General features: G+C 48.8%; 4 protein-coding genes across 4 annotated transcripts; 2 read left to right on the plus strand and 2 right to left on the minus strand.

Moving 5' to 3' along the window:
• Positions 1-1,409: 1,409 nt before the first annotated feature.
• Positions 1,410-4,323, minus strand: LOC120690698 (protochlorophyllide-dependent translocon component 52, chloroplastic-like). Its single transcript, XM_039973458.1, has 7 exons — positions 3,683-4,323; positions 3,393-3,580; positions 3,174-3,272; positions 2,582-2,726; positions 2,299-2,472; positions 2,002-2,189; positions 1,410-1,911 (listed from the first exon to the last, which is right to left on the minus strand). The coding sequence occupies exons 1-7, from the start codon at positions 4,175-4,177 to the stop codon at positions 1,653-1,655; spliced, it is 1,548 nt and encodes a 515-aa protein (XP_039829392.1). The 5' UTR covers positions 4,178-4,323; the 3' UTR covers positions 1,410-1,652.
• A 54-nt stretch (positions 4,324-4,377) lies between these two features.
• Positions 4,378-8,327, minus strand: LOC120687533 (protochlorophyllide-dependent translocon component 52, chloroplastic-like). Its single transcript, XM_039969548.1, has 8 exons — positions 8,316-8,327; positions 7,369-8,195; positions 7,176-7,274; positions 6,977-7,075; positions 6,800-6,899; positions 5,103-5,279; positions 4,839-5,026; positions 4,378-4,721 (listed from the first exon to the last, which is right to left on the minus strand). The coding sequence occupies exons 1-8, from the start codon at positions 8,325-8,327 to the stop codon at positions 4,460-4,462; spliced, it is 1,764 nt and encodes a 587-aa protein (XP_039825482.1). The 3' UTR covers positions 4,378-4,459.
• A 4,079-nt stretch (positions 8,328-12,406) lies between these two features.
• LOC120690894 (probable acyl-activating enzyme 18, peroxisomal) lies at positions 12,407-17,753 on the plus strand. The gene is made up of 14 exons (XM_039973775.1): positions 12,407-12,896; positions 13,493-13,622; positions 13,794-14,053; positions 14,155-14,356; positions 14,439-14,479; positions 14,789-14,911; positions 15,070-15,143; positions 15,235-15,455; positions 15,955-16,049; positions 16,130-16,346; positions 16,422-16,547; positions 16,828-16,926; positions 17,018-17,227; positions 17,321-17,753. The coding sequence occupies exons 1-14, from the start codon at positions 12,613-12,615 to the stop codon at positions 17,432-17,434; spliced, it is 2,196 nt and encodes a 731-aa protein (XP_039829709.1). The 5' UTR covers positions 12,407-12,612; the 3' UTR covers positions 17,435-17,753.
• A 5,379-nt stretch (positions 17,754-23,132) lies between these two features.
• Positions 23,133-26,302, plus strand: LOC120691236 (lipid phosphate phosphatase delta-like). The gene is made up of 8 exons (XM_039974260.1): positions 23,133-23,595; positions 24,028-24,123; positions 24,221-24,295; positions 24,374-24,504; positions 24,580-24,680; positions 24,761-24,889; positions 24,999-25,114; positions 25,557-26,302. The coding sequence occupies exons 1-8, from the start codon at positions 23,401-23,403 to the stop codon at positions 25,965-25,967; spliced, it is 1,254 nt and encodes a 417-aa protein (XP_039830194.1). The 5' UTR covers positions 23,133-23,400; the 3' UTR covers positions 25,968-26,302.
• Positions 26,303-27,971: the final 1,669 nt, after the last annotated feature.

Raw genomic sequence — 27,971 nt, forward strand, 5'->3', positions numbered from 1 at the left:
CAACTCAAACAGACCTCGGGAAGGCATATGCATGCACGAATCGCTGAAAACAGAGTTTATACGCACCTGAAAACGTCGGATTATATCCAGAAGCTATCAAAACACGAACCGAACATGCATGCGTGTCTCCAGCACGCGGTCGAAAAGGAACCATTGGAGCGAGAGCGACCTGAGGATGACTGCACGCGAAGGAAGGAGTAGCAGTACTTCATTTCTAGAGATCACCGAGCAGGCGTGTCTCGATCGACAATAAAACCTAAGATGCTCGGAAATCATTTTAGAACATGAAATGAAAAAAGGAAAATGGGCCGATCAATTAAGGCATCATGGGTGTGCAGATATATATGGCTCTATATGAAATGCATGCATGGCTCGCTCTCTACAAACGCAAGAACTTTTATCCAAGACGATTGTACCGGCTCTCTGGAGTGGAATAGCTGCTAGGAATATATAAGCGCCGGCACAGGCGCGCACAGCGGTGGAGGATCTAGAGATCGCACTACTGGTGGCCACCTGGGCAATGCAGTACTGGACAGCGGAGCCAGCATGATATACCTTGCTCCCTGGTTAGGTGGCACTTGTCCAGCCGCAAGTTCGTACGTCTGGACATGCATGCAAGTCGTATATGCTTGTAAGATGCTCGGATGGAGATGCAGTCACTTCTAAAAAAACTCCTCATTAATAAAGAGAGTTTCATTTGAGACTTAAAACTAAGAAAAAAGCTCAGAAATGTTATAAGATTAGCATCAACTTATCTCCTACAGCCCCCAACTCGAAGGAAATCAAGTTTAAAACATTTTTCCCTCCTATTTTTTTTCTTTCTATGGATTTTCGGAGAGCTCCTTCCCCAAGCAAACGACGACTTCTCGGGAGGAGGAAGAAGGTAGTTTGTAGTTTTTATCGGCCATTTTCAGAGGTAAGTGGGGGTCAAACCGCCTAAGAAATGCATTTGTAGGGGCAGGTTAGCCCCTCATCTGCCCCTATAAATAAGCGCCATTTTTTTTTGCCGGTGCAGGGTCTAAGTTAGCCCCTCACCTGCCCTTACAAATCTATTAGATCATCAGTGTCTTTCAAACACCATAATTAGCATATTTACACATCTCAGTTAATTTCGGTGAGCGACGGGCGCACCAGCGCCTGGGTGCGCTCCCCTTCCTATGGATGCCACGTGGAGCCCGAGGCCATCGCGTGCCGTGAGATGCCTCAGTCCTCGCACGGTAATTAAACTGCTGCATCTGGAATTGAACTGCTGCATCTGATGCAACAGAAATTGAACTGCTGCATCTGGAATTAACCTGATACTCCCTTGTATGTTAATACAGAAGCTATGTTGATAGATATTTTGAAATTATTTATATTCCCTTGTATGGCTTACTGTTCCTCGGAACAATGGGATTTGATTGTCTGGATTTCAATGCAAACAAAATATGTAGTTTGACCAATGATCCATATCTCGCATGTGATTTACATGTCCCGCAGCATATATTATGCCAGATCCTATCGGCAGTGGTCACTGCATGAACATACTTGATTATATACAGTAGCTACCGACTACCGTGTCAAATAATTTGCTGTGCTTCCTACACATTTCTAATTTGCATTTACTATCAACAAACTCCTAGCAACAAAAGTCGTAAGTTTTCTAGAACACATCACTTGTAGGCGTGGATGTAATCTTGGAAGTAGAAGTTCTTCTGGATGAAGTTGGCTAGCCAGCGGGACACGGCGAAGCATAGCACGGCCGTGGACACGACCACGGCCCTCTGGACTGTCGACGTTACCAGCGTTCCCTTGGCGACGGCAAGGATTCCAACAATGGCAACAGACGCGATCTGCAGAGCAACCTCGAGTGCCTTCATGGCTTTAAGCGCAGCGCTGCAGCTCGTACACTGCGCCACGTGTGACCAGTACCTGGACGGGAATCAGTTGCTTAGCATCACAATTCACAGTTCAGACTGCATTGAGAATTCTCTGCCAGGTGATGTTTTCTGTCTCATTTACCTCTCCATGAGCTGATCCTTGGTAGGGGTTGGTGGCAGCTGATCGACTTGTGGAGTTGCCCAGCCAACCTGACTCTTGCAGAATTTCCTGAACCAGTTTCTAAATGCGATCACCGTGTTGTCAGATGATGTGGGCACATAGCAAGCTTTCTGCCAATTATCAAGGCCTACCGCAGCAAATTTGCGCTCCTGCAAAAGGAATTCAACAAACAAGGGTTACATAAGCAAGTCCGAATCACTAAGCTTTGAGGTAGACCAGAAATCAGATGTTGGTTGTGCCTGACGGGACTTGAGTTACCTCAACGTGAAGGAGGAAAATGTCTGAATCCAATATAAGATTCTGCTCTACATGGTTCAGCCACCGCGGTGTTATGTTGTGGAGCCAGACCGAAACGTTCCTCCTCGGGAACGCCCAGATCACCCTGCTCCTACCAGGAGCAACCGGAACGCTGAAGAACACCAGCAGGTACCACTGGCCGTGCCGGCCACCAAAAACAGAAAAACCGTGCCGGCGTGTCAACATGGTTTTACGAATTCCTATCCATCTCGCCTTGCATTGACAAAGGGGGATGGATTTACACCTCTTGGGAAAGCGGTAAACGCACGAGCGTGCATGGCGCGATGAACTGGAAGTAGCCACGCTCCTGCGGTGACACAAACCCTTGTATGTTCGCCTCCTTGATCTTCATCTTGATCGGACCGCCGCCCTCTTTATCGTAGTCATCTGTGAAGAAAAGAAACACTCCCAATCAGCGATGCAGAATGCCAAGCAGTTTCTTTTTCGCGAAAGGCCGGGCGGCCGGTTGGCTAGCCCGGTCCGGTAGCGTCGCGCTCTCAGCAGGTCCTGAGTTCGAATCTCATCAGAAGCGAATTTCAGGCTGCTGAGTGAAAAAAAACTCCTCGCTGTGCTCGCCGCAAGGCTTGGCCCTCACGGGCATGAGCCAGGGTTCGGGGGGTTTCTCTACCCGGTTAAGCCGGTTAGGCTTCCTCTTAATGAAAAAATGGTGGGGCTGTTTCACACCCCTCGGGTAGAGTTTTTTTCAAGCAGCTTCTTTTTCACTCTTTCTAGCATGAGCCCCAGTATAAAAGCTCAACAAAAATTAGGCTGAAAGAACCACTTCACTTGCAATGCCAAAGGTAAGTGGTGATATTCATGTAAGATCAGGGACTTATCTTCCGGGATCTTCCTTCTTGGGGATTCCACGCATTATCCCCTTGTGCGCATATGGTACATGAGCTGGGTCGAAGAGGTTCTCTACCAAAACATCATACCTGCATTGCAGTTTGCAACAGTGCTACAAGCTACTTATGACTGAACCATGAATATCCAAATGTGCAATGCAGCTGGATCGACCAATGGCAGAAGCATAGCAAAAATGTTTGAGCATGTACCCGTAGGGAAGATCCCTGATGCCATAGACGGTGATGAACCTCGGGTCGTCAATCTCAGGAATCAACGGTGGCGGCTTCCTCTGCAGCACGTCCTTGTGCTCCGGCTCGGACCTCGGGTAGAACCACAGGATGTTGGTCTGCACCACGCAGGGGTACGACGCCACGCACGCCTTGCTGTTCTTGTGCACCTGCCGCGCGCGAGAGTCACGAGAAGGATTTTGGCTTCAGTTTGCGGTGGTGAGTGATGAGGGCAATGGAGGAAATGTGGGGATCGGCGGAGCGCGGCGTACCGGCGGGCCGAGGGCGGGGGCCTGGGGGATGAACTTGCAGGCGCCGGCGCCGTCGAAGCACCAGCCGTGGTACACGCACTGGAGCCGGCCCTTGCCGTCGATGCGGCCCTCGGAGAGTGGCGCGAGGCGGTGCGGGCAGGTGTCGTCGAACACGCGCCACTCGCCGGCGCCGCGGTCGTACCAGGCGACGACGCTGAGCCCGAGCACCGTCTTGCCGTGCGGCGCGCCGGGGTCGAGGTCGCACACGGGGGCGAAAGGGTACCACTGGTCCAGCCAGTCGAACCGCTCCTGCCCGGACGGCGACGGCGGCTCCTCCGTCCGCGGCGTCTCTGCTGCCACGGCCGACGCCGACAGCCGGGCGGCGCGGCGCCACCGCGACTGCGCGATCCTGGCGCCGCCGCTTAGCCTCCTGGATCTCAGTGGCGCGGCGGCCGCGGCGAGGGGGAGCGACGGGCGCGTGGAGCGCGCGAGCGAGAGGAGGGAGAGGGGGTCCATGGCGCGGCGGCGGCAAGCGCGGCCACAACCGGGGCAGATCTCGCGGCGTCGCAACGAACGGGAACTCGTGGCTGCGGTGTGGGTGTGGCGGTACTCGTGGGCACGCGGCTCCTGTGGGCCCGGCAGTGGCGGTTGGATCAGCCGATGTGGTGGGTCCGCTGTAAAAAAACATCCTCAATTCAATGCAGCAGCATTCCAAATTATAAATCATTTGACTTTTTTAATTTTTCATAAAAATTTTACGAACACAATCATTGCATTCTCCTCATCCTCCAGAGCGCGTCACTTGTAAGCATGGGAGTAATCCTGGAAGAAGAAGTTGTTCTCGATGAAGTTTGAGAGCCAGCGGGACGCGGCGAAGCACAACACGGCCGCGGACACGACGACGGCTCTCTGAGCAGCCGACATGACCAGCGTCGTCTCCTTGGCGACCGCGAGGACACCGACGACGGCGACCGACGCGACCTGCAAGGCGACCTCGAGCGCCCTCATGGCCTTCAGCGCCGCGCTGCAGCTCCTGCACTGCACCACGTGCGACCAGTACCTGTCCATGGCATCCGGAGATGATGAGCACCACCAGAGCTCACCGTGATCCTATGGTGTTTGTTGCTTTGCTTAAGGTGAATGTGAAAAACCGGTGGTAGATTATGGGCTTAGTTACCTCTCCATGAGTGTGTCCTTGTTAGGGGTCGGCGGCAGCTCGTCAGGCTGTGGGGTCGCCCAGCCAACCCGATTCTTGCAGTACTTCCTGAACCAGCTCCTGAAGGCGACGACCATGGTGTCCGACGATGCCGGCACATAGCAATCATTGTGCCAGTTGTCAAGGCCTGACGCAGCAAACTTGCGTTCCTGCAAAGGGTAATAGATCTTCAACTAGTTGAGCCTGAGAATGTACAAAACATTCGGGCATTTGGCTTTCGGTCACCTCGACATGGAGGATGTAAGCATCTGAATCCAGCACACGGTTCTGGCCGACGTGGTAGAGCCACCGTGGTATGATCAGGTCGAGCCAGACCCCAAAATTCCTCGGGAACGCCCAGATCAGCCGGCTCCGGCCAGGAGCCACCGGGACGCAGAACACCACGAGCATGAACCGGGGCGTCTTCTTTGTCGGTACCCTGATACCCACTCCTACTGCAGCAAGACAAGGCTCGCGTAGTCATTCGTAGCTACGCAGTAAAGAGCGGAGCAGCCGGGCCCCATGGACCAGTGGCGGAGCTACATGTCGGCAAAAGATGGTCATTGCCCCCTAGACCAAAATAAAATCACATAGGTATATCGTATATACATAGATATATGCAAAATTGAAGCTTTTAAGGCCCATCTTGTGTACACCCAATCACCCAGACTGGCAGCCATACTAGAAATTGCAGACAGCACGCAGCGCCGAGGTGACTGGCGCATCGCCGCTCATGCCTTGTCGCCTCGTCATGCCCCGCCCCCCAGTCTACGGTCTCCATCGTCTGCCGGTCGCCGGCGTATGCAGCCGGTTGGGAGATGAATCGGACTCTGGCTGCCGCAACCCATCAATCTCAATCAGTTTGTGGTTGATACAATTCCTAGCGCCACCTACCAGGAACATACTTCTTCCTCCTTGGTTCTTAGTCAGGGAAAAATAGCCCCCCCTTCGATTCATTTCTAGCTCCGCCAGTGCCATGGACAGACCCTTACCTCATCGGGCCAACGGCCCCAGACCCGCTCTCCGCTCAGGGACGGGTCCAGAGACGCCACGTGTCCTTAAGGAGGGGAAGCTCTGAACCGACAGCCGAGGCCTCGGACCCCCATAGGGGTCCGGGACCTCCCGCGTCCGTCTGGGCCCCTCACGCGCGTAGAACTAATATACCGCCGGGGGGTCCGGAGCCACCATGTGTCCCGCAGGCGCGGGCGTGGGCATGAGTCTTCCACTAGAAGCCTCGCCCTCCCACCGCATTCAATGCGGGTGACTGAGGCGTGGTCTGCCGCCGCGGCACGCGGAGCAGATCTTGTCAGTCCTCACTGTAGACCGTGTATTACCAAGGTACACAGTGAGGCCGCATGCGCCGTACCCACGCAGAGCCCGTCTGCCGCATTAATTGGATACGACGGCACGACGTTTTTCCATCATGCCACCTACGCCGTAAGCTACACGACCCGTTCAGCTGCGTGGCAGGCGACGCCGCAAGCTACGCCAGGCGCCGTTTCAACAAGACAGCGCCTGGACAGGCTGAGCGGGGGATTCCAGGAGCAGTCAAGGAAATCTAGAAGTGAGATCTCCCCCGCCTACAAAACCATAATGTATGAATATTACGTTATCTTGTACTACATTGTTGAGCCCACCTGTCGGGACCCAACGGCCATATACGCGTCTCCCTTGAGATATAAAAGGGAGGCGCTCGCTGTACAGGACAAGGACACTGGAGAGCACACTCAGACTCGAGCTGGACTCAGCTCCAAGCTCTTCCAGACTCAAGCAATACAACACACAGTGGACGTAGGGTATTACGCTCCGGCGGCCCGAACCACTCTAAACCTGAGTGTTCATCGTGTTCTTGAGCGAGATCGAACTAATCGCTAGCTAACCCCCGAATACTCACCCTCTGGGCTTAGGCGGGTGCATTCCGCCACCCACTGCCACACCACGACATTCTTCTTCCCCGGTTTCGCCTGCAGGGCCAGCGAACAATGCCGTGCTGTTGAAGTGGCTCGCTCTGTGGGTTCGTCAGGGCATGGCATCACCTGCAGGCTGCATTGCCAAAGGGAGAGGGGATGCACACCTGCATGCTAGTCCCTGAGCTGTAGAACGTGCACGGCGCGACGAACCTCCAGGAGCCGCGTTCCCACGACGACAGGAACCCGGCCAGGCTCGCTTCCTCTATCTTCAGCTTGATCGAGCCGCCGCCTTCTTTGTCGTGCTCAACTGTGAAGAGACGAACACCGTCGTTACAGGACTGACAGAGCAACTCCCTTCTGAAAATTCAGAGTAATCTGCATTGCCAGGGTAAGCTGCTCAGGTACATATCTCCCGGGATCTTGTGTGTTGCGGGGCCCGCCTATCAGCCCCTTGTGGGCATACGGGACATGAGAAGGGTCCATCAGGTTCTCTGCCAAGATATCATACCTGCAGTGGAGGCAGTTCAGAATTGTGAATGGGGCATTGCAATGGAAGAATCATGAATGAATATTCAGAAGAACAGAAGAGGCTGAGCATTTACCCATACAAGAGATCTCTGATGCCGAACGCGGTGACGAAGGACGGGTCGTCGATCTCCTTGATGTACGGCGGGCGCTTCCTCTGCAGCACGTCCCTGTGCTCGGGCTCGGGCCTCGGGTAGAACCACAGGATCTTGTTCTGCACCGCGGTTGGGTACGACGCCACGCACGCCTTGCTGTTCTTGTGCACGGGAGGGCCGAGGGCGGGCGCCTGGGGGATGAACTTGCAGGCGCCGGCGCCGGCGCCGTCGAAGCACCAGCCGTGGTAGACGCACTGGAGCCGCCCCTTGCCGTCGACGCGGCCCTCGGAGAGCGGCGCGAGGCGGTGCGGGCAGGCGTCGTCGAACACACGCCACTCGCCGGCGCCACGGTCGTACCAGGCGACGACGCTGAGCCCGAGCACCGTCTTGCCGTGCGGCGCGCCGGGGTCGAGGTCGCACACGGGGGCGAAAGGGTACCAGTGGTCCAGCCAGTCGAACGCGCCATCCCCAGACGGCGACGGGGACGGCGCGTCCTCGGCGCGCGCAGTCTCGGCCGCCACGGCGGGCACCGACAGCCGGGCGGCGCGGCGCCGGGGACCTGGCGCCAGGACGGTGGCTTTCGGCCCCCTGGAGCTCAATGGCGCGGCGGTGGCGGCGAAGGGAAGCGAATGGCGCCCGGCGCGCGGGAGCAGGAGGTGAAGGGAGAGGGGTTGGCGTGGCCGCAGCCAAAAGGCTAGAGGAGGGATGCGTTGTGGGTGTGGAGTGGCCGGAGTGGTGAGCGGTGACTGGTGGAGGACGCTATCGCAATCGCGGCCGCGGTCGGCCAATGCTGGACCAGCTGCTACCGGCTACCGCGGCTGTGCCTGTCAGGCGCTGGACAGCTGCGCTTGTGTGACCTGCCGGCGAGCCATTGCTCGCCCGTGGATTGCTTAGGAAACGGAGAAGTCACCAACTCACCATACACCTACGTATCTAGACATGTGCACGATTAACGCCAGTACCTACAATGCCTACACACGTAGTATTGCGTAGAGGATTAAGGTAAGATTCAATCCAAATGCTAAACTTAGTACTAGTGTATTTAAAATAGAGTGGGCCATAGTTTAGCATTTAAATTTAGCCCCTCCAAATGGGCCTAAGTTAACGTTGTATGTGCGGACCGGTTCAACTTAAAATAAGATGATAAGAAAATGCCACAATTTTCAATTATAAATAAAAAAGAGGAAGAAGAAAAGGAGGAAGAAGATGATGAAAAAAAGAGGTGGAAGGAGAGGCTCCTATAAATCTGTCACTGATCCCAATATTGAATCTACAGCCGACTGCAAGTTTCACAACTCACGGTCGATAAAAAATATCTATACTCCATCCGCGTCCCATCCCATTCCCACTCCCGCACTCTCTTCTCTTCCCCTTCCCCTTCTCCTTCCCCTCCCCCTCCCCTTCCCCCCGATCTATTCCCGGCGGCGGCTGCGCGACGCGGAGCTCCGCTCGCAGTGCAGCGCGGCGCGGCAGCGGCCGAGCTCCGCGCGCGGCGGCGGCGGCGGCTGGGGAGCTCTGCTTGCGGCGGCGGAGGGATCCACTCGCGGTGCGGCGCGGCGGTGGATCCGCTCGCGATGCGGCTGCGCGCTCCCCGGCGGCGGCGGCGAGCCGCCCGACGGCTGTGGTTTTTCTCTCTCTTTTTTTAATTTGCCAAATTAAAAAAATCACCGATGTTTCTTTTTGTTTTTTGATATAATTTTTTTACTTTGACTTTTTTTTGTTTTCGATGCAAAAATATTCTACCTAATTTTTTTCTGGGCGAAAAAATTTCCTCTTCAACTTTTCTCAAATTTTTCCTTCTAAAATTTTTCCATCTCTTCAATCTTTCTTTTGAAAAAATTCTTCTAATTTTTTTTTGAAATTAGAAAACGACAAAAAGTTACTAAAAAGCAAAAAATAGTCTAAAAATCGACCGTAGGAACCTCTCCCTGCGGTCCAACCCCGTCACTGATTATGGGTGTTTGTCGTGCAAATGATTACATGATGGGGCCGGCCGCGTACTGACAGACCCGATCTTATGTCTCCCATGAATTGACTGGACGCTCGTGGATCGCCGCCTTCTTCCTCAGTCGGTGGTGCAGCCCCGCCGCCGCCTCGCCCGATCCCATCCACTGCTTCAGCCGGCGATGCCACTAGCCCACTGCCGTCTTGCTCCCACCGTCCCACAGAGTGGTGGATGGCTCCAAAGCACCCGAGCGCGGACGCGATTATCCATCGCTTGAGGTGATGGTTACCGAAACCATCACCTGAAGCGGACTTTTCCCCTACCGCTGGGGGAGCGTGAGATTTATTAGGCTGCAGTCAGGCCTGTTAGGCCCGTTACTAATTCATACGTGCATATTGATAGAATGTTTGCGTAAGGTTGTTTAATTTATAGAAAATATGAGCATGCATGCATAAGTTGCTGACATCATCTACATGCATGCAAGTCCAAACTAAAAAAAGTTATAACTTTTGAACTAAGCATCCAGATTAAATTTGAATTGCACCATTATCTTTATTATGATAAAATCTTCAAAACAAGACCAAACTTGTCTATGTTTGCATGTATTTTTTTTAAAAGTTTCTTAATACTAAATAATTAGATTCGGCTGCTGGGAACAAATTTTTTAACAACACGAACAAATAAGTATTTTTACCAACAAATAATTAAACATAACGAACAAATAATAATGTACAACGAACAAAACATTAAACATCGAGAACATTTGATTATATAGGCTAAATAACATAAATAAATATCGCGAACAAATAGTTCAGCATCATAGAACAATTTAGTCTACAAAGAGAACAAATAATTTAGCATTACTAATAAATAATTTAGCATTACAAGTAACACGAGCAATAGCAATGGGAGCCCAAAAAAATAGAAATAAAAATAAAGAATAAAGTAAACTAGGTCCACAAATCTTCTCTTTTCTGCCAAAATTAATACTACTATAAGCTCAAACTAAACACGTCACAAGTAGACCCAACAGCAACTGTGGACCTGAGGGTTCCTAGCAGACAAATGAGGTTGCGCATCATTTAGAACTAAAACAGGCTGTGCTGAGTGGAGTGCTATTGGACCAAATAAGCTAACAGAACAGCTCACTAGTGGATGCGTCCTTCTTCAGGCGATGGACGTCACATTTGTAGCGCGGGCGATGTATATCCCCCGGCCCGAGCACCACCAAGCAAGCGATCAGCTTTCGTGGCCTAGTGGGCTAGTTCGCGTGTGAGAAAACTAAAAGCATTTGGGCTTTCGAGCCTTGGGTTTCGTTCACGATGCTGGTTGGGCCTGATTCTAATCATACGATAACCGCACACTTTTCTGCCAGCGGAATTCGCGAAGGAAAAAGCTATCCTACGATCAGTCCGGCTGAAATGCGAGCGCGCGACCGTGAGCAGGGCTGCCTACGGCCTAGTATGCATCCGCAGGCCGTGGCCCAGCAAATCCCATATATCAGACTGTGTTATACACCTATGGCCCAGCGACCCACGCACCTCTGCACGTTGTTGCTATTACATTTTTGTTTGTCCACGCACATAGCATTCATGGAAGGAAATGGACCCCTTTCTATATATACGAAGCTTTCCTAAAAAAATATTTTATCTACTTCATAGTATCTCTGTTTCGAGAATCGATTGCACCAATACGTTCTACGCGACAAGACGAACAAAACTAGACCCCACTTGCATATGTTTTAACGATGTTTTTCACTATAGCAACTTATGTGATCACTTGTTCTCTTTCTGTAGCAACTTAAGTGTATGTTATATTAATATAGTAACAACTTATGTGTATATCAACTATTATTTTGTGTTAACTCATATGTCCCAATGTATGATTAATTCTATTTGCGGCAACTTGTATCTTGTATGTGGGGAAACTCGTGTATGATAGATGTTGATTTTGTGACAACTTTTATTTTTACATGTACGAATATTTTTATTTGTATAGCAATTTGTATATAAATTTATGTGTTTTAAATTTTATAGCAATTTGTATATAAATTTATGTGTACGATAAGTTACTTCTTTTTAACTACTTATGTGTACAACACTTTATCATTGTGACAACTTATTCATATTACATATATGACTGATTTTATTTTTGCGTATGACCGATTCTATTTTAACAAATTGTGTTTTTTTGCCAACTTTATTCTTTCACAACTTATAATTTTTTTTATAATTATTATCTTACATATACGGTAACTCATATATTATATATTTGGTAACTCATGTCATCATAAATTTTGTTTTTACAGCAACTTTCGTTTTACTTCTATGACAACTTTTATGTTTATAATAATTTATATATAAACTTATGAGTTTGATACTTATTTTTTTACTACTTATCTGTATAACATTTTGTATTTGTGATAACTTATGTATATGATTGTTCGTGCCAATTGATGTTTACAACATATTTTGCTTATGTGGCACTATTTTTGTGATAATTTATGAATATTTTTATGACAATTTTTATTATATATGTGTGGCAACTTATATCTTATATGTATGGCAACTCATGTGCATAAAATCTTCTGTTTTGTGGCAACTTATTGTATAACATATAACAACTTGCTACCTTTGCAAAATATCGTTAAAATATATGCAAGTGAGATTTTGTTTTGACCGTCTCATCACGTAGAACACAACGATGCAATCAGTATTTAAAACGGAGCTCGCACAAAGGAGATAAAATATTTTTTAGAATATACTTTTGTACTAAAAAAGGTTAGTGTAGTTTTAACTTAACACCATACATAGAAGTCAAAGTAGAAGGAGGGGTGTCGCGCCATGCCCCTCCCGCGCGACTGGTCGCGCGTTAACTTCCTCCATTCGCGAACGGCCATGTTGACTTCAGAAGAGAAACCACCGACCCGGGGACTCCCACTCCCACCTCGTGGCTGCGCCGCTACCCGCTAGCTCGCCAGTCACCTCAGCGCAGCGCCCGAGCTGCGAGCTCTACCTCGACCAACTACCAACTACCAACTACCAAGCGCGCACGGGCACACCACACCTCCTACCTAACTGATCGAACAGAAAATCAGAACCCCACCTGCCGCCAGCTCATCAGCTTGCCGCGGGTCCGCGGATCGCTCGCAGAGACGCTAGCGCTGCTTGCCCACAGAGACACCGCGCGAGCAAGCCGGCCGGTCGAGAGAGCGCAAGGGAGAGTGGGAGACCGGAAGAAGACGCGAGCTTGGGCGGCGGCGGCCATCACATCCGTATCCTATGGCGGCGACCGCGAGGGGGAGCGTGTGGGAGATCCAGCCCGGCGACGTGGGCGCCGCGGGGCTCGGCGCGGCCGACGCGGGCGCGTTCCTCGCCGCTCTCCGCTCCGCCGCGGCCACGGCGGGCCCGGGAGCCGCCGGGGACGCCGTGTGGGCGGCGGTCGCGGCCGCGGGGGTGCTGCGGCCGGAGCACCCGCACGCGCTGCACCAGCTCGTCTACTACTCCGTCTACGCCGGGTGGGACCGCGCCACACGGGGCCCGCCGCCGTACTGGTTCCCGTCACCGTAAGTCGATCGCCGGACGCGCTCCTATTCCTTTTGCGGCGAAAGGGTTAAGTGCCGTCAGTAGCACTCGGGTCCTGAGTTTGATTCTCTCGGATCCTGAGTTCGATTCTGGGAGCGAATTTCAGACTGAAGTTAAAAAAATCTCCTCGGCTGCCTACACGTCAAAGCATATGAAAATAGATCCCGGCTCACCCCGGTCCGCTCTCACACGAGTTACGTATGGGTTACGGCACCCTGCGCAAGGGTGGAGCAAGAGTTCGGAGGGTTTTCTCGGCCTGCGTGAGAGGTCTCTTCTTACATTAACGCTCGGGGTGGTTTGCCCCTCGCAGGTCGAGTTTTTTTTCCTATTCCTTTTGCTTTTGCGACGAAAACAGGGCAGCTTGATACCGAGTAGCTTCCGACCTCCCGTTTTGCCACGATCACATCAGAACGAGCTTGAAATGGAAATTGTGATGTCAGTGTAATGTGTTGTGCAACGTTCAAGCTTCTAGTTGTGCTGTGTCCAACAATACCAGTAAGATTGATAGGTTGTTGGTGCTGTACTATCAATTAAGCTGTCTGAATGCCTGATACTAACAAGTGTTTCACTGTCACAGGATTGACAGTAGACAAACGAACCTTGGGAGGTTGATGGAAGCAAACGGGCCCAAGCTGTTAGGGCCAGCATACAAGGACCCGATAACAAGTTTCAATCTCTTTTACAAGTTCTCCGTAGAGAACCAAGAGGTCAGTTGCTCTAATTTAGTATAAAAATACTCCATATAAAAGCAAACAGTCCTTGAATTTTCAGATTTTCTTGGTGTAAAGTGGTTATCCGAACTTAATTTCTGATGGGTACTTTAAGTTTTCCTCCCTCCAACGATGTGACCCTAGCCTTCGAGGTGATTCACTTTTCAGGTCTACTGGTCAATGGTGCTAAAGCAGCTCGCAGTCAAGTTCCAAAAAGAACCAAAATCGATTCTAAGTACATCAGATACATCAAAGAAAGGGGGGACATGGCTTCAAGGTGCAGTGCTCAACATTGCTGAGTGTTGTCTGCTCCCTTGCCCTTCCCTGAACAGGACAGATGACAGTACAGCTATTGTTTGGAGGGATGAAGGCCATGATGATTATCCAGTGAACCGTATGTCACTGAAAGAACTTCGCAGTCAAGTGATGTGTGTTTTTATTCCCAAACTAAGAGTTGAGTCAACAGAATTTTTAGCTTTTCTGTGAATTATTCTTCATATGGCTTTCCTTGGTGCTACGATATTTTCAGAACTGCTGCAAATGCCTTGGATACCATGTTCCACAAAGGGGATCCGATCGCAATAGACATGCCTATGACATGCAATGCAGTCATCATATATTTGGCTATCATCCTTGGTGGCTTTGTTGTTGTGTCAATAGCAGATAGTTTTGCACCACTGGAGATCGGTACTCGCATGGGTGTTTCAAAAGCAAAAGCAATTTTTACTCAGGTGAGAGATTAAGCAAGCATTTTATGCTGGTATATCCATTTAGGACTAGATGTGGGCTCATTATAAATTACGTAAATTTCAGGATTTCATTATTAGAGGAGGGAAGAAAGTTCCACTTTACAGGTATGACATCAGTTTCATTCATGTTATGGTAATCTAATCTGCTCATTTTTAGAAGAAAAGAAAAAAAACTTCTCGTCTCGTCTCTTCTCCTCTCAGAAGAAAAAAAAAACTTGTTGTTCTTGTAAATTTTTGTACCTAGTATGTTAATGTTGCAGTTCGGAATTAATAAGCATTATCCTGTGAAACCATGAACTTGCATTATTTGGTCAACCTTTCTTTACCTATGATCAATTGAATGGAACTACTAAAATTAATTACTTATCATCATCACCACACATTGGATTAGCTAGTAATAATTCCATTTTACAGCCGTGTCGTGCAAGGGTCTTCATCTAAAGCTGTTGTGATTCCTGCAACCGGAGACTATCTTGGAGTTACACTGAGGAATGGTGATATGTCCTGGAAAGATTTTCTTTGTCGTGCTTCTGGAAGGTATGTGCTCAGTTTCCTCTTTCCCTTGTCACACATGAATAAATGGCATCTTGAGCTTAGATGATTCTATAATTCTTCTTTTGTGAAAATTGAGCACAGCTTCATTGTAAATAAAGACAATTTCTTCATGTAAGGAACATTATCTCTTGGATTTGCAGGTCACCTATCTATTCTCCGGTTTATCAGTCTGTAGATGCGCTAACTAATATATTATTTTCTTCAGGAACAACTGGTATATCCTACAACCGTTTCCTTTCTTTCTCTGCTTGCACTGTATTCATGTTCACATTTATTTTTTGTTGTTTCATTTGCTTCTTGTGCAGGGGAGCCAAAGGCTATACCATGGTCACAACTTTCTCCCATAAGATGTGCAGCTGACACGTGGGCCCATATGGATGTTCGTCCACAGGACATATTTTGTTGGCCTACTAATCTGGGCTGGGTTATGGGACCTATAGCCCTGTACGCATGCCTTCTTAATGGTGCAACTTTGGCTTTATATCATGGATCTCCACTTGGACGTGATTTCTGCAAATTTGTACAGGTGGGGTTAGCACTTAGCCTAGCTTGCACCATCACTTGCTTGCAACTCCTAAAAGGTTTTATCCTTGTTCCTTGCATATAGTTCTGTTGGTTTTTGAGCTTCAGTATGTTATGTTCAGTAGTCCCTGTCGAAGTAGCATAGGCATAGCTTACTTCATATCTGTTTGTTTACAGCTCTAGCATACCTCTATATATTGAGTAACGACCTAACATCAAATCTGTCTATGCTCCCAAAGCATTTGATTCAATGATGTATACTACAGTTCCTTTTTTTCGTCAAACTATTAGCATACCTCTATATATTGAGTAACGACCTAACATCAAATCTGTCTATGCTCCCAAAGCATTTGATTCAATGATGTATACTACAGTTCCTTTTTTTCATCAAACTATTGGTTTTAGCAAATGCTGATCAATGCATATTCATAGTAGGACAGAAAATACAAAGGAAATCAATCTGTCCTCGTGCACTTAGATTATTTCTGCAAAATATTTTGCAGGATGCAGGTGTGACTTTATTAGGAAGTGTGCCTAGCTTGGTGAAGTCATGGAAAGCTGGGAACTGTGTTAAAGGGCTTGACTGGACCAAAATCAGGTTAGTGGCACTGTTGGAACTCGGAAGGCAGTCATCTTCATCACTGTCTGGTGGAAGGATGATTACAATAATATTTGCAGGGTACTAGGCACCACAGGGGAGTCTTCTGATATTGATGATAATCTGTGGCTAACTTCACACACCTCATACAAGCCCATTGTCGAATGCTGTGGGGGCACGGAGTTGGCATCCTCATACATTCAAGGTAGTCTTTTGCAACCGCAAGCCTTTGGTGCTTTTAGTGGTGCATCAATGTCCACTGGGTTTGTCATACTTGATGAACAGGGTACTCCATATGTAAGTATCACCCCCTAGATATTTCAAGTTTGTTTGTTGTGTTTGAGGCATAAGCATTTGACTTATCTATGGCAGCCTGACGATGTACCTTGTGCTGGAGAAGTGGGTCTCTTCCCTCTGCATTTTGGCGCTACAAATTGGCTTCTCAATGCGGACCATGACAAGGTTTACTTTGGTGGCATGCCCATTTACAATGGAAGGGTATGGAACCGCATATGTTGGTTATCCATTTAGATTGCTAAATTAGCAGTTCATATTTGAATTTTTTAACCAGCAACATCTCATCATTGTTTGGCTGTCTGCCTAAATTTTTAACAAGCAGCATATTTGAATTTTATGCTGAACATATCATCAGTGGTGTTCGCCTGTAAAACTTAATTGCTGAACCAAATTGAATTGCTGAATCGGGCATTCAGGTTACATGCTATTATAGGTTGTAGAACAAAGTGGCGAATAACCTTATTTTGTATTTGTGCTGTAGCAACTCCGACGACATGGAGATATAATCCAGCGGACAGTAGGTGGGTACTATATTGTACAGGGCAGAGCAGATGACACCATGAACCTTGGAGGAATTAAGGTTGAACCTCCCCTTTCCAATGTTTCTGATCCCTTATTACTATCCTTGCATTTCATGGAACCAAATACATTGTTCTCATCTGCATATGCAGACAAGTTCAGTGGAGATAGAAAGGGTATGCAATAGAGCCGATGAAAGACTTCTAGAAACAGCTGCAGTTAGCATCAAACCTGCTGGTGGGGGACCAGAACATCTGGCAATCTTAGCAGTGCTGAAAGATAGATCGGCCCAATACGATGTAAATCTTCTCAAGAGCAAGTTCCAGAAAGCCATCCAGAAGAACCTCAATCCTCTTTTCAAGGTAAAACATTCCCTTTTCTGCTGCCGAGGTCAAATGATCGTATGATAAACATGCTTACACTAGGACACTGGAATCATATATCGATCTTGACAGGTGAGCCATGTCAAAGTTGTTCCTGAGTTCCCAAGAACTGCTTCAAACAAGCTTCTGAGAAGGGTCCTGCGGGACCAACTGAAGCAGGAACTCTCAAATCACAGCAAGCTCTGACCTTTGAGTGGTTTGACTGTCCTACCTTCGGTGAAGAATACCTTTTCACATGTCCCAATATTATTATCAAATTCACTCGTTCCATTTCAATAAAGCAGAATGAATAAATAGGCATCATTCACTGAGCTGTGCCGAAGGCTATAGGATGCTCATTGTCATTTGGTACTTTGGAATTATGCTCAGCGCATATCAAAGGCTTGATAGTATAGTAGATTTGTTTCTCCTTTTTTTTTTGGCACAACTTTAGCCCTTGTACGGCTACTGCTTCTTTTCAAAAGGGATTGTGAGAGGAAATCTAGTTTAGAGAAGATTTGCAGAGTAATCGTGTCGGATCATATCATCTCAAATACAGAAACCAGAAGAATCCAAATGTGATTCTGTTGGCAAAATGGCAATTGCAACGATCATGGTGGCGTTGTGCCGTCATCGATCCCGTTGATCTTGGGATCTGTCGGCGGCGCAGGCGCCGCCTCTGCAGACGAAGCAGTAGTGTGGTTGGCGCCCGGAGGCGGGCACCGGGCAGGCGGCCCGTGGCATCGACGGCGACCATACGATGCGGCGACCCGCGTGCCCGCCTCGCCGCCCCCCCGCGGCCTCGATGTTTGGTTCCAACGAGGCTAAAGTTTAGCACCATCATATCGGATATTTGGATGTTAAATATTTTTTAATTCTAATTGTGTCATTGCAGTTTCTAATCCTCTGCATGTCCAATTATTATTTTTGTGATCATGTAAGACTTAGCACGAAGTGACCAAGCAAGTTACGCTTCACATTTGGAAATCAAGGCTGTGCTGATGTATATTTTCGTCGGAACAGGCCGTGCTCGTACTGCAGAACAGCATCCATATCCTGACTTTATGCACAGCAGGCCTGGAAAAAATGCCTACTACAAGACGGCTAAATTGACTAGTGCGATTGTGCGAAGCTCAGTTGACAGAAGAGCCCAACGAGCCAAACATCATTCTTGTGCTCGTCAAAGCTGAAGGAGTCAAGATTCTCAAGGCGCACATTGTTTTTCCCCTTGTTCGTTGCTGCCGTGCACCCGTACACGTGCGGCTGAAGTACCAAACCGCATGCGGACTTGTTTTGTCCCGCCCCCCCCCCCCCCCCGGGGCCAATCATCAATTGATGCCAGATTTGAAAACTATATTTTTTTGTGCGAAATGAAAACTATAAAAATTTGTAATGACGTGGATCTAATTAACCCTTTTTAAGTTTGGATTGTATTGCGTTTAAATTGTGAGAAACCCGTTCACTTTAACACCGTCCGGTCCGATGAAACGACCCGGTCTGAGATAACGGCTAAAATCTACTCTACACGTTGAGTAAACCATACCTGCTAAATAACGTTGAGTAAACCACACCTGCTAAATAACTCTTTTGCGCTTTCGTCCTCGCTTCGCACAAAAAATTCGAACCGGAGTTACTAGCTTTCCAGAGACCGGCTATTCAAGCTGTTCAACTCCCTCGCCGTTTAGTTTGGGGCTGTAGTTTGGGGCTGAAGGTTCTGTGCCGCGGTGCTACAGTAGCTCGCGCTACAGTAACCCGCGCGGCCCAATCGCCCGTAGGCCGTGACACCCGACTCATAGAATCTCATTTTGCATCATGCTTCTACAGTGCAAGAGGCGTAGTGTGTTCCAAGTCACCCATAGGGGAAATGGAAAAGGTGGCAGACTAGCACTAGCAGAAACAGCTACAGCTAACTGCCGGGCAGCGTGTCCTCAGTGGCGGATTTTGGTGGGGGGGCAGGAATGGGGACTCAAGGTTGAAGACGACCACCATCTCCGTTGTTGGGCCAGCCAGAGCAAAATGCCCACCCATTTTTAGTTTTGTCCCAAATTGGTGAAGCCCAATTCCAGCACCGAGAGCCCACCCGATCAACCGGCCATCCATTCCCTCTCCATTCACACGGAAATTACATTCCCCAATCCACCGGCCAAATCCCTAGCTCTACCTCTGCAGGCTCGTCGCGGAGGGGTGAGCGGCGGCGCGGAAGCAGGCGCACGGCGCGAGCGAGCACAAGGCGCGCGGCGTGCGCGGGCGCAAGGCGCGGCCGCGTGTGCGCGTGGGCCGTGCGGCCGAGGAGCAGACCGCTGAGCCTGGGGGCTGGGACGCCGAGCGCCTTGCGCTCTGGCCTGCGCAGCTGCGCGGCTGGCCAGCAGAGGCTGCAGCAGGTGCAGGGGCGTGGCCGCGTGGGCCCTGCAGGCGTGCAGCCGGCGGCGCGGAATGCTGCGGCGCCGGCGCGGAAGCAGGCGCACGGCGCGAGCGAGCACAAGGCGCGCGGCGCCCGCGGGCGCAAGGCGCGGCCGCTTGTGCGCGTGGGCCGTGCGGCCGAGGAGCAGAGCCGCTGAGCCTGGGGGCTGGGACGCCGAGCGCCTTGCGCTCTGGCCTGCGCAGCTGCGCGGCTGGCCGGCGGAGGCTGCAGCAGGTGCAGGGGCGTGGCCGCGTGGGCCCTGCAGGCGTGCAGCAGGCTGCACAGCCATTCAGCCAAGCCAATTAGCCAAAGCTGGGATCCTTTGAAGAAATTCAAGAAAGGTAAATGCCTAAATGGAGTCTGACATTTACGCCTGCTGCATCTATTTTTTTATATGTATGTCAACGATTCAATCGTTCAATTATTAATCCATTCATTATGGATAATGCCTAGAATTGCAAGATGTCGAAGAAGACACTGCTCACCTATTTTTCAAGCAGTAGCAGTAGTACTCCTCTAGAGACTAATGATAACACAAGACAACCAAAAATGCCCAGAGTAGAGTTTCGATGCTCGGATATCATTAGTGATCCTGGACTACGCAAATCAATTGATGATTATCCATCTGAGATTAGAGATCAAGTTAAGAGGGCATATGTTTTGAGGGGTCCAACTCAACAAGCTCTTGGTTTTACATATCCTCGTAAATGGCAAAGTGGTGAATGGAGATCTTTTCAGCACCATTGGTTTGGGAAATATGATTGGTTGGAGTATAGTGAAGCAAAGGATGCAGCATTTTGCTTTTATTGTTATCTCTTCTTTCAGCTGGGAAAGCCTGAAAAATTTGGTAGTAATGTCTTTGCAAAGATTGGTTACAAAAAGGCTTTGGAAAAATTTGATAAACATGCTGCTTCTCAATCTCATTGCAATTCAAGGTTGAACTGTGATGACTTTATAAATCAAAGGACAAGTGTGGCTTGAAAAGCACACTAAGGAGGAAGAAAGTCGATACAAGATTCGCTTAACATCTTCTATAGATGTTGCAAGATTTCTCATATTGCAAGCTGATGCTTTCTGTGGACATGATGAGTCATCTACTTCACTCAACAAGGGTACATATAGAGAAATGATTGATTGGTACAAAGACAAGGTTGAAACAGTGAAAGATGCATATAATAATGGGTATAAAAATTGTCGAATGTTATCGCCAGATATACAGAAGGATATTACAAAAGCTTGTGCAGAGGAAGTCACGGCCGTGATTTTGGATGAGATTCATGGTAGGAAATTCTAAGTGCTTATTGATGAGTCTCGAGATGTTTCTATAAAGGAGCAAATGGCTATGATTCTAAGGTTTGTAAATGATGAAGGAAAGGTGATGGAAATGTTTCTTGGACTAAAACACATCGAGAAATGTACATCAATTGCATTGAAAGAAGCTTTGCTCAACATGATTTCTAGCCACAAGTTAAGCATCTCTAAGCTTCGTGGGCAGGGTTATGATGGTGCTTCCAATATGATAGGTGAATTTAATGGTGTCCAGAAATTGATTCGTGATGAAAATCCATATGCCTTCTATGTGTATTGCTTTGCCCATCAATTGCAATTAGTGGTTGTCGCTGTTTCAACTTCAACTCCAGCTATTGCAGATTTTTTTAACTATGTTCCTTTGATAGTCAATACGGTGGGTGCATCATGTATGAGAAAGGATGTATTGCTCGCAAAACATCATGATAAATTGTTAGAAAAGGTAGAGAATTGTGAGATTGCCACTGGAAGAGGTTTGAACTAAGAAAGTAGTCTTGCTAGGCCTGGAGATACTAGATGGGGCTCACATCTTAAAACATTGCTTCGTATTTTGGTAATGTGGAGGCTATCTTGGAGGTGCTTGAGATTGTGAAGAAAGGTTCCATTAAACCAACATGTAATGGTGGTTCCTTTGGTTTAATTGGTAAAATGGAAACCTTTGATTTTGTGTTCATCCTGCATTTGATGATAGAGTTATTGAGCATTACAGATAATCTGTCACGTGCTTTGCAAAGAAAGGATCAAGATATTGTTGAAGCAATGCATTTGATCGTGGGTGTGAAAAGAACGCTTGCAGGATACAAGAGACAATGGATGGGAGCCTTTATTCAAAAGAGTGAAGTTCTTCTGTGATAAAAATCAGATTAAAGTGCCAAATATGGATAAGGAAGTCAATGCTAGAAGGACATCTGCACGTAGAAGGCAAAAGGTAACAAATATGCATTTCTACCATGTTGAGATTTTTCTTGCGGCCATCGATGCCATTTTGATAGAGATGAATCATCGATTTAGTGAGGTTAGTTCAGAGCTGTTAGTGTGCATGGCCGCACTTAACCCAAGGAAGTCCTTCTCTACCTTTGATGTGGATAAATTAGTGAGATTAGCTTAAATATATGCTGAAGATTTCGATGTCGGCCATATTTTGCTGTTACCAAGTGAACTTAAAGAATTCCACGTCCGTGTTAGAAACAACAAAGAATTTCTTGGATGCACAGAACTTTCAAAGGTTGCTGAAATTATGGTCAACACCAAAATGAATACATCTTATCCATTGGTTTATCGGCTCATTGAACTAACACTGATACTTCTGGTGGCAACTGCTTCAGTTGAGAGGGTCTTTTCAACTGTCTTTTATAGAGACAGATTTGCGCAACAAAATGGGGGATGAATGACTCAATGATTTGATGATATGCTATGTCGAGAAGGAAATATTTAGAAGCATCACTAATGAAAAAATCATACAACGGTTTGAAGCCATGAAAAAACGTCGTATGCTACTAACTCAAAAGAATATAGTGGTATGCTTAAATCTCTTCTAATTTCATAGTTTTGTGAAGATATTATTTACCTTGTCACTAATTTTATTTTACTATCTGCATGTTGCTGCTAATGAAGAAGCATAATGGAGTAGTGCTGTAATGGAGATCACATCATCTTTTGGTTTCATAGTTTGGTATGGATAAAAAAACATATTTGTCTTTCTGCTCAAGATTAACTGGGTCGTGCTCATGATTTTAGACTAATATATTGTTGATAGGGTATGTTAAGGTTCTAAAAAAAATCCTTTAAACTTCACCCCCCCCCCCCCCGGTTATTTTTTATTTCCTGGCTCCGCCGCTGCGTGTCCTGGGAAGTTTCTTTGTTGGCACTTGCCAGCGCTATGACTGTTTGTGTTTGATTTCCATTTTGAAGCAAAGACCGTAGCCTACTAGCCTTTTTGTGTAGGAACATCTGCCTTATTTAGCGTCTGTTTGTGGGTATTCTGACTGAATTACTGGGCGTATTTTATACCTTCATCAAACTTAAACTTCCCAATGACCAATTTAATTCTTGCAAAAACAAACCACAATTTGGATGAAAGGATTAGAACCTTCCAAAAGTCAACGTCAAACCGCATGACGCCCGCAAATCCGAAACTTCCAGGGGCACAAAAAAGAAAAGAAAAGAAGAGAGAAAACGAGGAGGCCCCGAGAACCCGCGTGGTCGTCCCGGTCCAGAGCGGGGGGCGGCCGGCATCGACGAAACGAGCCAACGCCACCACCTCCTCCCCTCCTTCCCCCGTCGCCGTCCCGTCCAGTTCCGCGATCCACACGACCCCGTCCGCCTCGGCCTGCGCCCGCCCGCCCGCCCTCCTCTCGCTACAAGAATCCGCCCTCCCGCGCCGCGGCCCCAGCGAGTCCCTCCCTGCGGTGCGGAGATCCTGCGCCCGAGAGCGAGAGAGGAACCGAGCCGGGGGAGATTGGATATGGAGGCCGCGGCCGTGGGTGTGGGTGCGGGCGGCGCGGGGCTGACCAGGTGGCAGGCGGCGGCGCTGTCGGCGGTGGCCGGGTGGGTCTGGGCGGCCTCGTTCTACGACCTCACGCGCCGGGCGCGCGCGCTGGTCCAGCCGTGGGTCACGCGCCGGGTGCACGCCGAGACGACGGCCATCCTCAGGTTCCAGGTCCGTCCCCGCGCGCGTCATCTCTGCCCTCCCCTCGCTGCTTCCGGCTAATTTTACCGATGGACGAGTTAACTGCATTTGCAGCCGCGCTTCTCTTTTAGGAATTGTATTGTATCGCGCGATTTGATGTTTTTCACTTGTGTTCCTGACGTTTTCGCGATTAGTCTACTTTGCAGGAATAAGAAAGCCTGGTAGAGGAAAGGATGTGATTATATTAACTGGAGAAACTTGAGATGAACTTGCCACAAATTTTAGAGTTTAACCTCCTGAACCTAACTAGTATGGATGGGTAGTAACAAGTAAACAGAGATAAAATGTGCCTCACAACATCATTGGTATCTTAGTCTTATGATTTTGCTTATCTTCGATGCTTCTGTTGTCCATTTGTAAGGTTCTGAAGTTAAATTATGTTGGCTGTTGAAATTGTTGCAGAGGTTGCAGCACAAATTGCTGGACAATTTCTTCTCTGTGCTGTCCTGCGTTGTCTCTGTTCCCTTCTACACGGGATTCCTCCCTCTCCTCTTCTGGGTATGTCTTGTGGCTTACTGATTGACTCTCTTTCCCCATTTCCTGCTGCAACTCCCTATGATTCTGATTTGTTTTTGTTTTTTTATACATATTGTAGAGTGGACACGGCAAGCTGGCTAGACAGATGACCCTCCTCATGGCTTTCTGTGATTACCTCGGCAACTCTGTCAAGGTTTATCATCTGTTCATTAACAATTGAAGGTATAACCTTTGGTTTAACTGCTGACACTCATCATGTTTCTGGTTGCAGGATATAGTGTCAGCTCCTCGGCCATGCTCCCCTCCTGTAAGAAGAGTAACAGCTACAGAAGATGAGAAGGAAAATGCCATGGAATATGGGCTGCCATCATCGCATGCTCTCAATACTGTTTGTCTCATGGGGTATACTGCTGATCTTATTTGGATAGGGGAAGCTTGAAAAGAATTGTCAACTAATGCTGCTTCTGATCAATGCAGATATCTGTTACATTATGTCCTTGCATATGGAGAACATGGCAGTGTTATGATTGCTGCGGGTTTATCTCTAGCTGTCTTGCTTGTTATGCTAGTTGGCATTGGTGAGTTGGAGTTCTTTAGGCAACTGTTTTTCTCAACTTACCAAAAGATACTGACGGTTTGGTTTACCTGAAATTGACAGCAAGGATATATCTGGGTATGCACAGCTTGACCGATGTTATTGCTGGTATTGGTTTTGGCTTTGTCATCCTTGCATTCTGGTTGGCTGTCCATGACCACGTTGACGCCTTCGTTGTGTCTGGACAAAACGGTACGTCCATATACCTCATTGCTCGCGTACTGCAAATTTTAGAGGCACATAAGGACAAGGTGTGGCATTGAAAGTTGAAACGCATCCTCACAATTTGCCCCCTTTGCAGTTGCATCCTTCTGGGCAGGCCTCTCTCTATTGATGTGCTTTGCATACCCGAAGCCAGAATTCCCAACTCCTAGCTTTGAATACCATGCAGCATTCAACGGAGTCGCTTTTGGAATTGTAAGAACTCTGTCTATTCTGGTCAGACTGAACATATGATACATACCTCCTGTACTAGCCTTAGACTGGAAATGAAGCTAGTTTAAGATAAAAATAACATGGCATGGATTCTGGTTGCTTTTCACTTTCCTTAACCATTTATTTATAATATCTCTAGTTTCTAATGCATCTTGTTGATGGAATGCATAAAAGTTGGCCATTGACTAAATATTTGTACTGTCCCAAAAACAATTATGTGGTACAAGATTTAGTTCTCTATGATGATTTGTTGCCAGTCAATCACTCTCTTGGTACCAAGTTCATAATTCAAAAAAAAAAAAAAACTTTAGGCCTTTCGTCTATTTTGTTTCTTAATGTTTCAGTATAGCCTTTTCACCATTCTGAATTATACTATATGTATATGAGTTATCTCTGACATTTTCTTTTGACAAACCTGACTCAGGTTTATGGCATCCAGCAAACCTACTTCCATTTCCACACCCCTGATGCCCCCCTCATCTTCAGCCCCCAATTGCCCCTGCTCGCATTTGCAGGGCGTGTCCTTGTTGGGATACCGACCATCTTGGTCGTGAAGTTCTGCAGCAAGGCGCTTTCCAAATGGCTGCTGCCCGTCATGTGCAGCACCCTGGGCATTCCCAATGTATCGTCTTGCTATGTTCCTGCCCTGAAAGCTGACTACAGCAAGAGCAAGCCCGACGTGAAGCAAGGTGTCGGATACCTCCAGAGGGTGTTCTCCCTCTTCCCCCAGAAGTCATATGACGTGGACACAGGCATAAGGTTCGTCCAGTATGCCAGCCTCGCGTGGTCCGTGGTCGACCTGGTACCAGCCATATTCACCCATCTGAATCTGTAGCCCAGGTACTCAATAATCCAGGGTGCAGTTTCATTTTTAGTCCTTCTGGAGCTCCCAATGGGGTGTTCCTACTCGTAAGACATGGATCATCTTATGAGGCTGTAAATCCAATGATCTCTCCCTTGTCATTTTGTATGCTATGCTTGCTTAGGTGTTTTTGCCACGGGGTGATGTTTCTGTAGAGGTTGAGTAGTAGTATGCAGGAAGTATTTATGTGTTGCTGTCACTATTATTGTTCCATGACAGAAGTGGCCACTATAGTGCCACGTCTAACCCTGCTGGCTGCTGTGAATTCTGATTCTTGACCGCAAAGAAATGCCTTCCCTTGCCTTGCATACTATGGTGTTGGGTGGACTATCCATGCTTGCTACTTGTATGCCATCTCACCGTGTGTTCAAGTTTTGCCCTCTGAAAACGTTGCCAGAATTGGACATGACAGAACGGTAGCGGAACATTTGGTCTTTTTTTAATGGCAGAACATTTGGTCAATTTTGAATGCATCAAGTATTAGCGATGGCTGAAGCCGGGACTCTGTTAATGGCTTAACGCTACTTGAACTTAGTAGCCTGGGCGGCAGGGTCCATGCGATGCGACCACCAGCGAGCTGTGCAGGATTGACTGGCGAAAGCGACAGGGAATGGACGTGAGCAACCAATCGCCGTTAGCCAGCGGGTTCCCAACGAATCCTGGCCAGGTCAGGACGTTCCTCCCTGTCACTTGTCAATTGTCATGTGCAGGTGCTACCCCAGACGACATGCCACGTTCTGTGAACAGGGAGGCACCAGCCAGCCTTCTGGAAGCTCGATTCTGCTTTTTCAACGAGAAAAAAAAACAAGGATCATTGAGACCACAGGTTATACCTAAGCCAGCCTCTGATGCTGACATTATTCTAACGGAACTTCCGAGGCACATTAACAGCACAGCAGGGCCCCAGTGATGTAACTGTCAGTTGCTGGTGAACAGATTCTCTATGGCACTGTTTGGGGAGCTTCCTGCAGCTTCTACTCCAAGAAGCTGGAAAAGCTAGAAGCTCCCCCAAACGGGGTTGCTTCTCCCACCAACGAGCAAACCCAGAAGCTCATTTTTGCCTAGCGACGAAAAGCTCGGTGAGAGGAGCTTCCCGAGCTTTTGCTCGTCCCGTCGTCCGCCTCCTTCCCCGTTCCTTTTTCCCCTCCGCTCCCCTCCGCGCCAACCACCGCCACCCCACCTCCCCTCCGCGCCGGCCATCGTTGCTCCTCCTCTCCCCTCCGCGCCCCTCCCCTCCCCTCTGCTCCGGCCGCCGCCCCCTGAGTCCTCCCATCGCCGGCCCCCGCCATGGCCCCCTCCCCCTTGCCGGCACCGCCCCGAGCTCCCTCGATGGCCGCGCCGCCCCGAGCTCCCTTCCTCGACGGTCGGCGCCGCCCCGAGCTCCCTCCTTCGACGACCTCCGCCTCCCCGAGCACTCTCCCGCTCGCACGCATCCGGCGGCCTCCTCTCCCCCTCCCTCGAGGTCGCCGCCCCCCAGATCCAGCGCGCGGCGGCGCAGGGGCTCCGCGGGCCTTGTCGGGTTGCGGAGGGGCCCTGTGCAGGGGCTACAACGCCCGCGCGCGGTCGGGCGGGGTGCGGCGGGGCGCGGCCAGTCTGGCCCGGCGAGGTCGGCAGGTCTGGCACGGCGGGCGGGGCTACATGCCGGGAGGCAAGCAGGGCGGCAGAGGAGGGAGACCACGACGATGGTGGCAGAGGCCGGCGGGCAAGTAAGGAGGGAGGAGATAGAAGCTGAAGGTCAAGAAGCTCCGCCAAACAGACCTCTCTAGCTTCTCTGAAAAGTAGCTTTTTGAACTAGCCGGCGGAGCTTTTCCAAATGGAGCTTTTGGAGAAGCTCCAGCTCCCCCAAACAGGGCCTATGGCATTCGCACATCAATACTAGGCATGTTTCATGTTTGGTTGGCTCCATCCAGATCCAGGGAGCGAACCCTCTCAAGGGGCACATGACAGAATGCTGCATCTTCAGGTGAGACTAGCTCA

Source organism: Panicum virgatum, chromosome 9N, assembly GCF_016808335.1.
Source record: "Panicum virgatum strain AP13 chromosome 9N, P.virgatum_v5, whole genome shotgun sequence".
Taxonomy (NCBI): domain Eukaryota; kingdom Viridiplantae; phylum Streptophyta; class Magnoliopsida; order Poales; family Poaceae; genus Panicum; species Panicum virgatum.

Bases quoted from the DNA above. Each gene is read 5' to 3' on its own strand.
- LOC120690894 (XM_039973775.1), top strand. From the start codon at position 12,613: ATGGCGGCGACCGCGAGGGGGAGCGTGTGGGAGATCCAGCCCGGCGAC. The intron at 14,912-15,069 runs GTATGTGCTCAG...TTGGATTTGCAG, and splicing joins CTTTGTCGTGCTTCTGGAAG to GTCACCTATCTATTCTCCGG. The intron at 16,927-17,017 runs GTTGAACCTCCC...CTGCATATGCAG, and splicing joins TGAACCTTGGAGGAATTAAG to ACAAGTTCAGTGGAGATAGA.
- LOC120690698 (XM_039973458.1), bottom strand. From the start codon at position 4,177: ATGGACCCCCTCTCCCTCCTCTCGCTCGCGCGCTCCACGCGCCCGTCG. The intron at 3,581-3,682 runs GTACGCCGCGCT...CGCGCGCGGCAG, and splicing joins CCCCCGCCCTCGGCCCGCCG to GTGCACAAGAACAGCAAGGC. The intron at 2,727-3,173 runs ATAAGTCCCTGA...TCTTTTCTTCAC, and splicing joins AAGAAGGAAGATCCCGGAAG to AGATGACTACGATAAAGAGG.
- LOC120687533 (XM_039969548.1), bottom strand. The intron at 5,280-6,799 runs GTCGTGGTGTGG...CCGACAAAGAAG, and splicing joins CGAAACCGGGGAAGAAGAAT to ACGCCCCGGTTCATGCTCGT. The intron at 4,722-4,838 runs GTAACTAAGCCC...TGCCATGGACAG, and splicing joins AAGGACACACTCATGGAGAG to GTACTGGTCGCACGTGGTGC.
- LOC120691236 (XM_039974260.1), top strand. From the start codon at position 23,401: ATGGAGGCCGCGGCCGTGGGTGTGGGTGCGGGCGGCGCGGGGCTGACC. The intron at 24,124-24,220 runs GTATGTCTTGTG...TACATATTGTAG, and splicing joins TCCTCCCTCTCCTCTTCTGG to AGTGGACACGGCAAGCTGGC. The intron at 24,890-24,998 runs GTACGTCCATAT...CCCCCTTTGCAG, and splicing joins CGTTGTGTCTGGACAAAACG to TTGCATCCTTCTGGGCAGGC.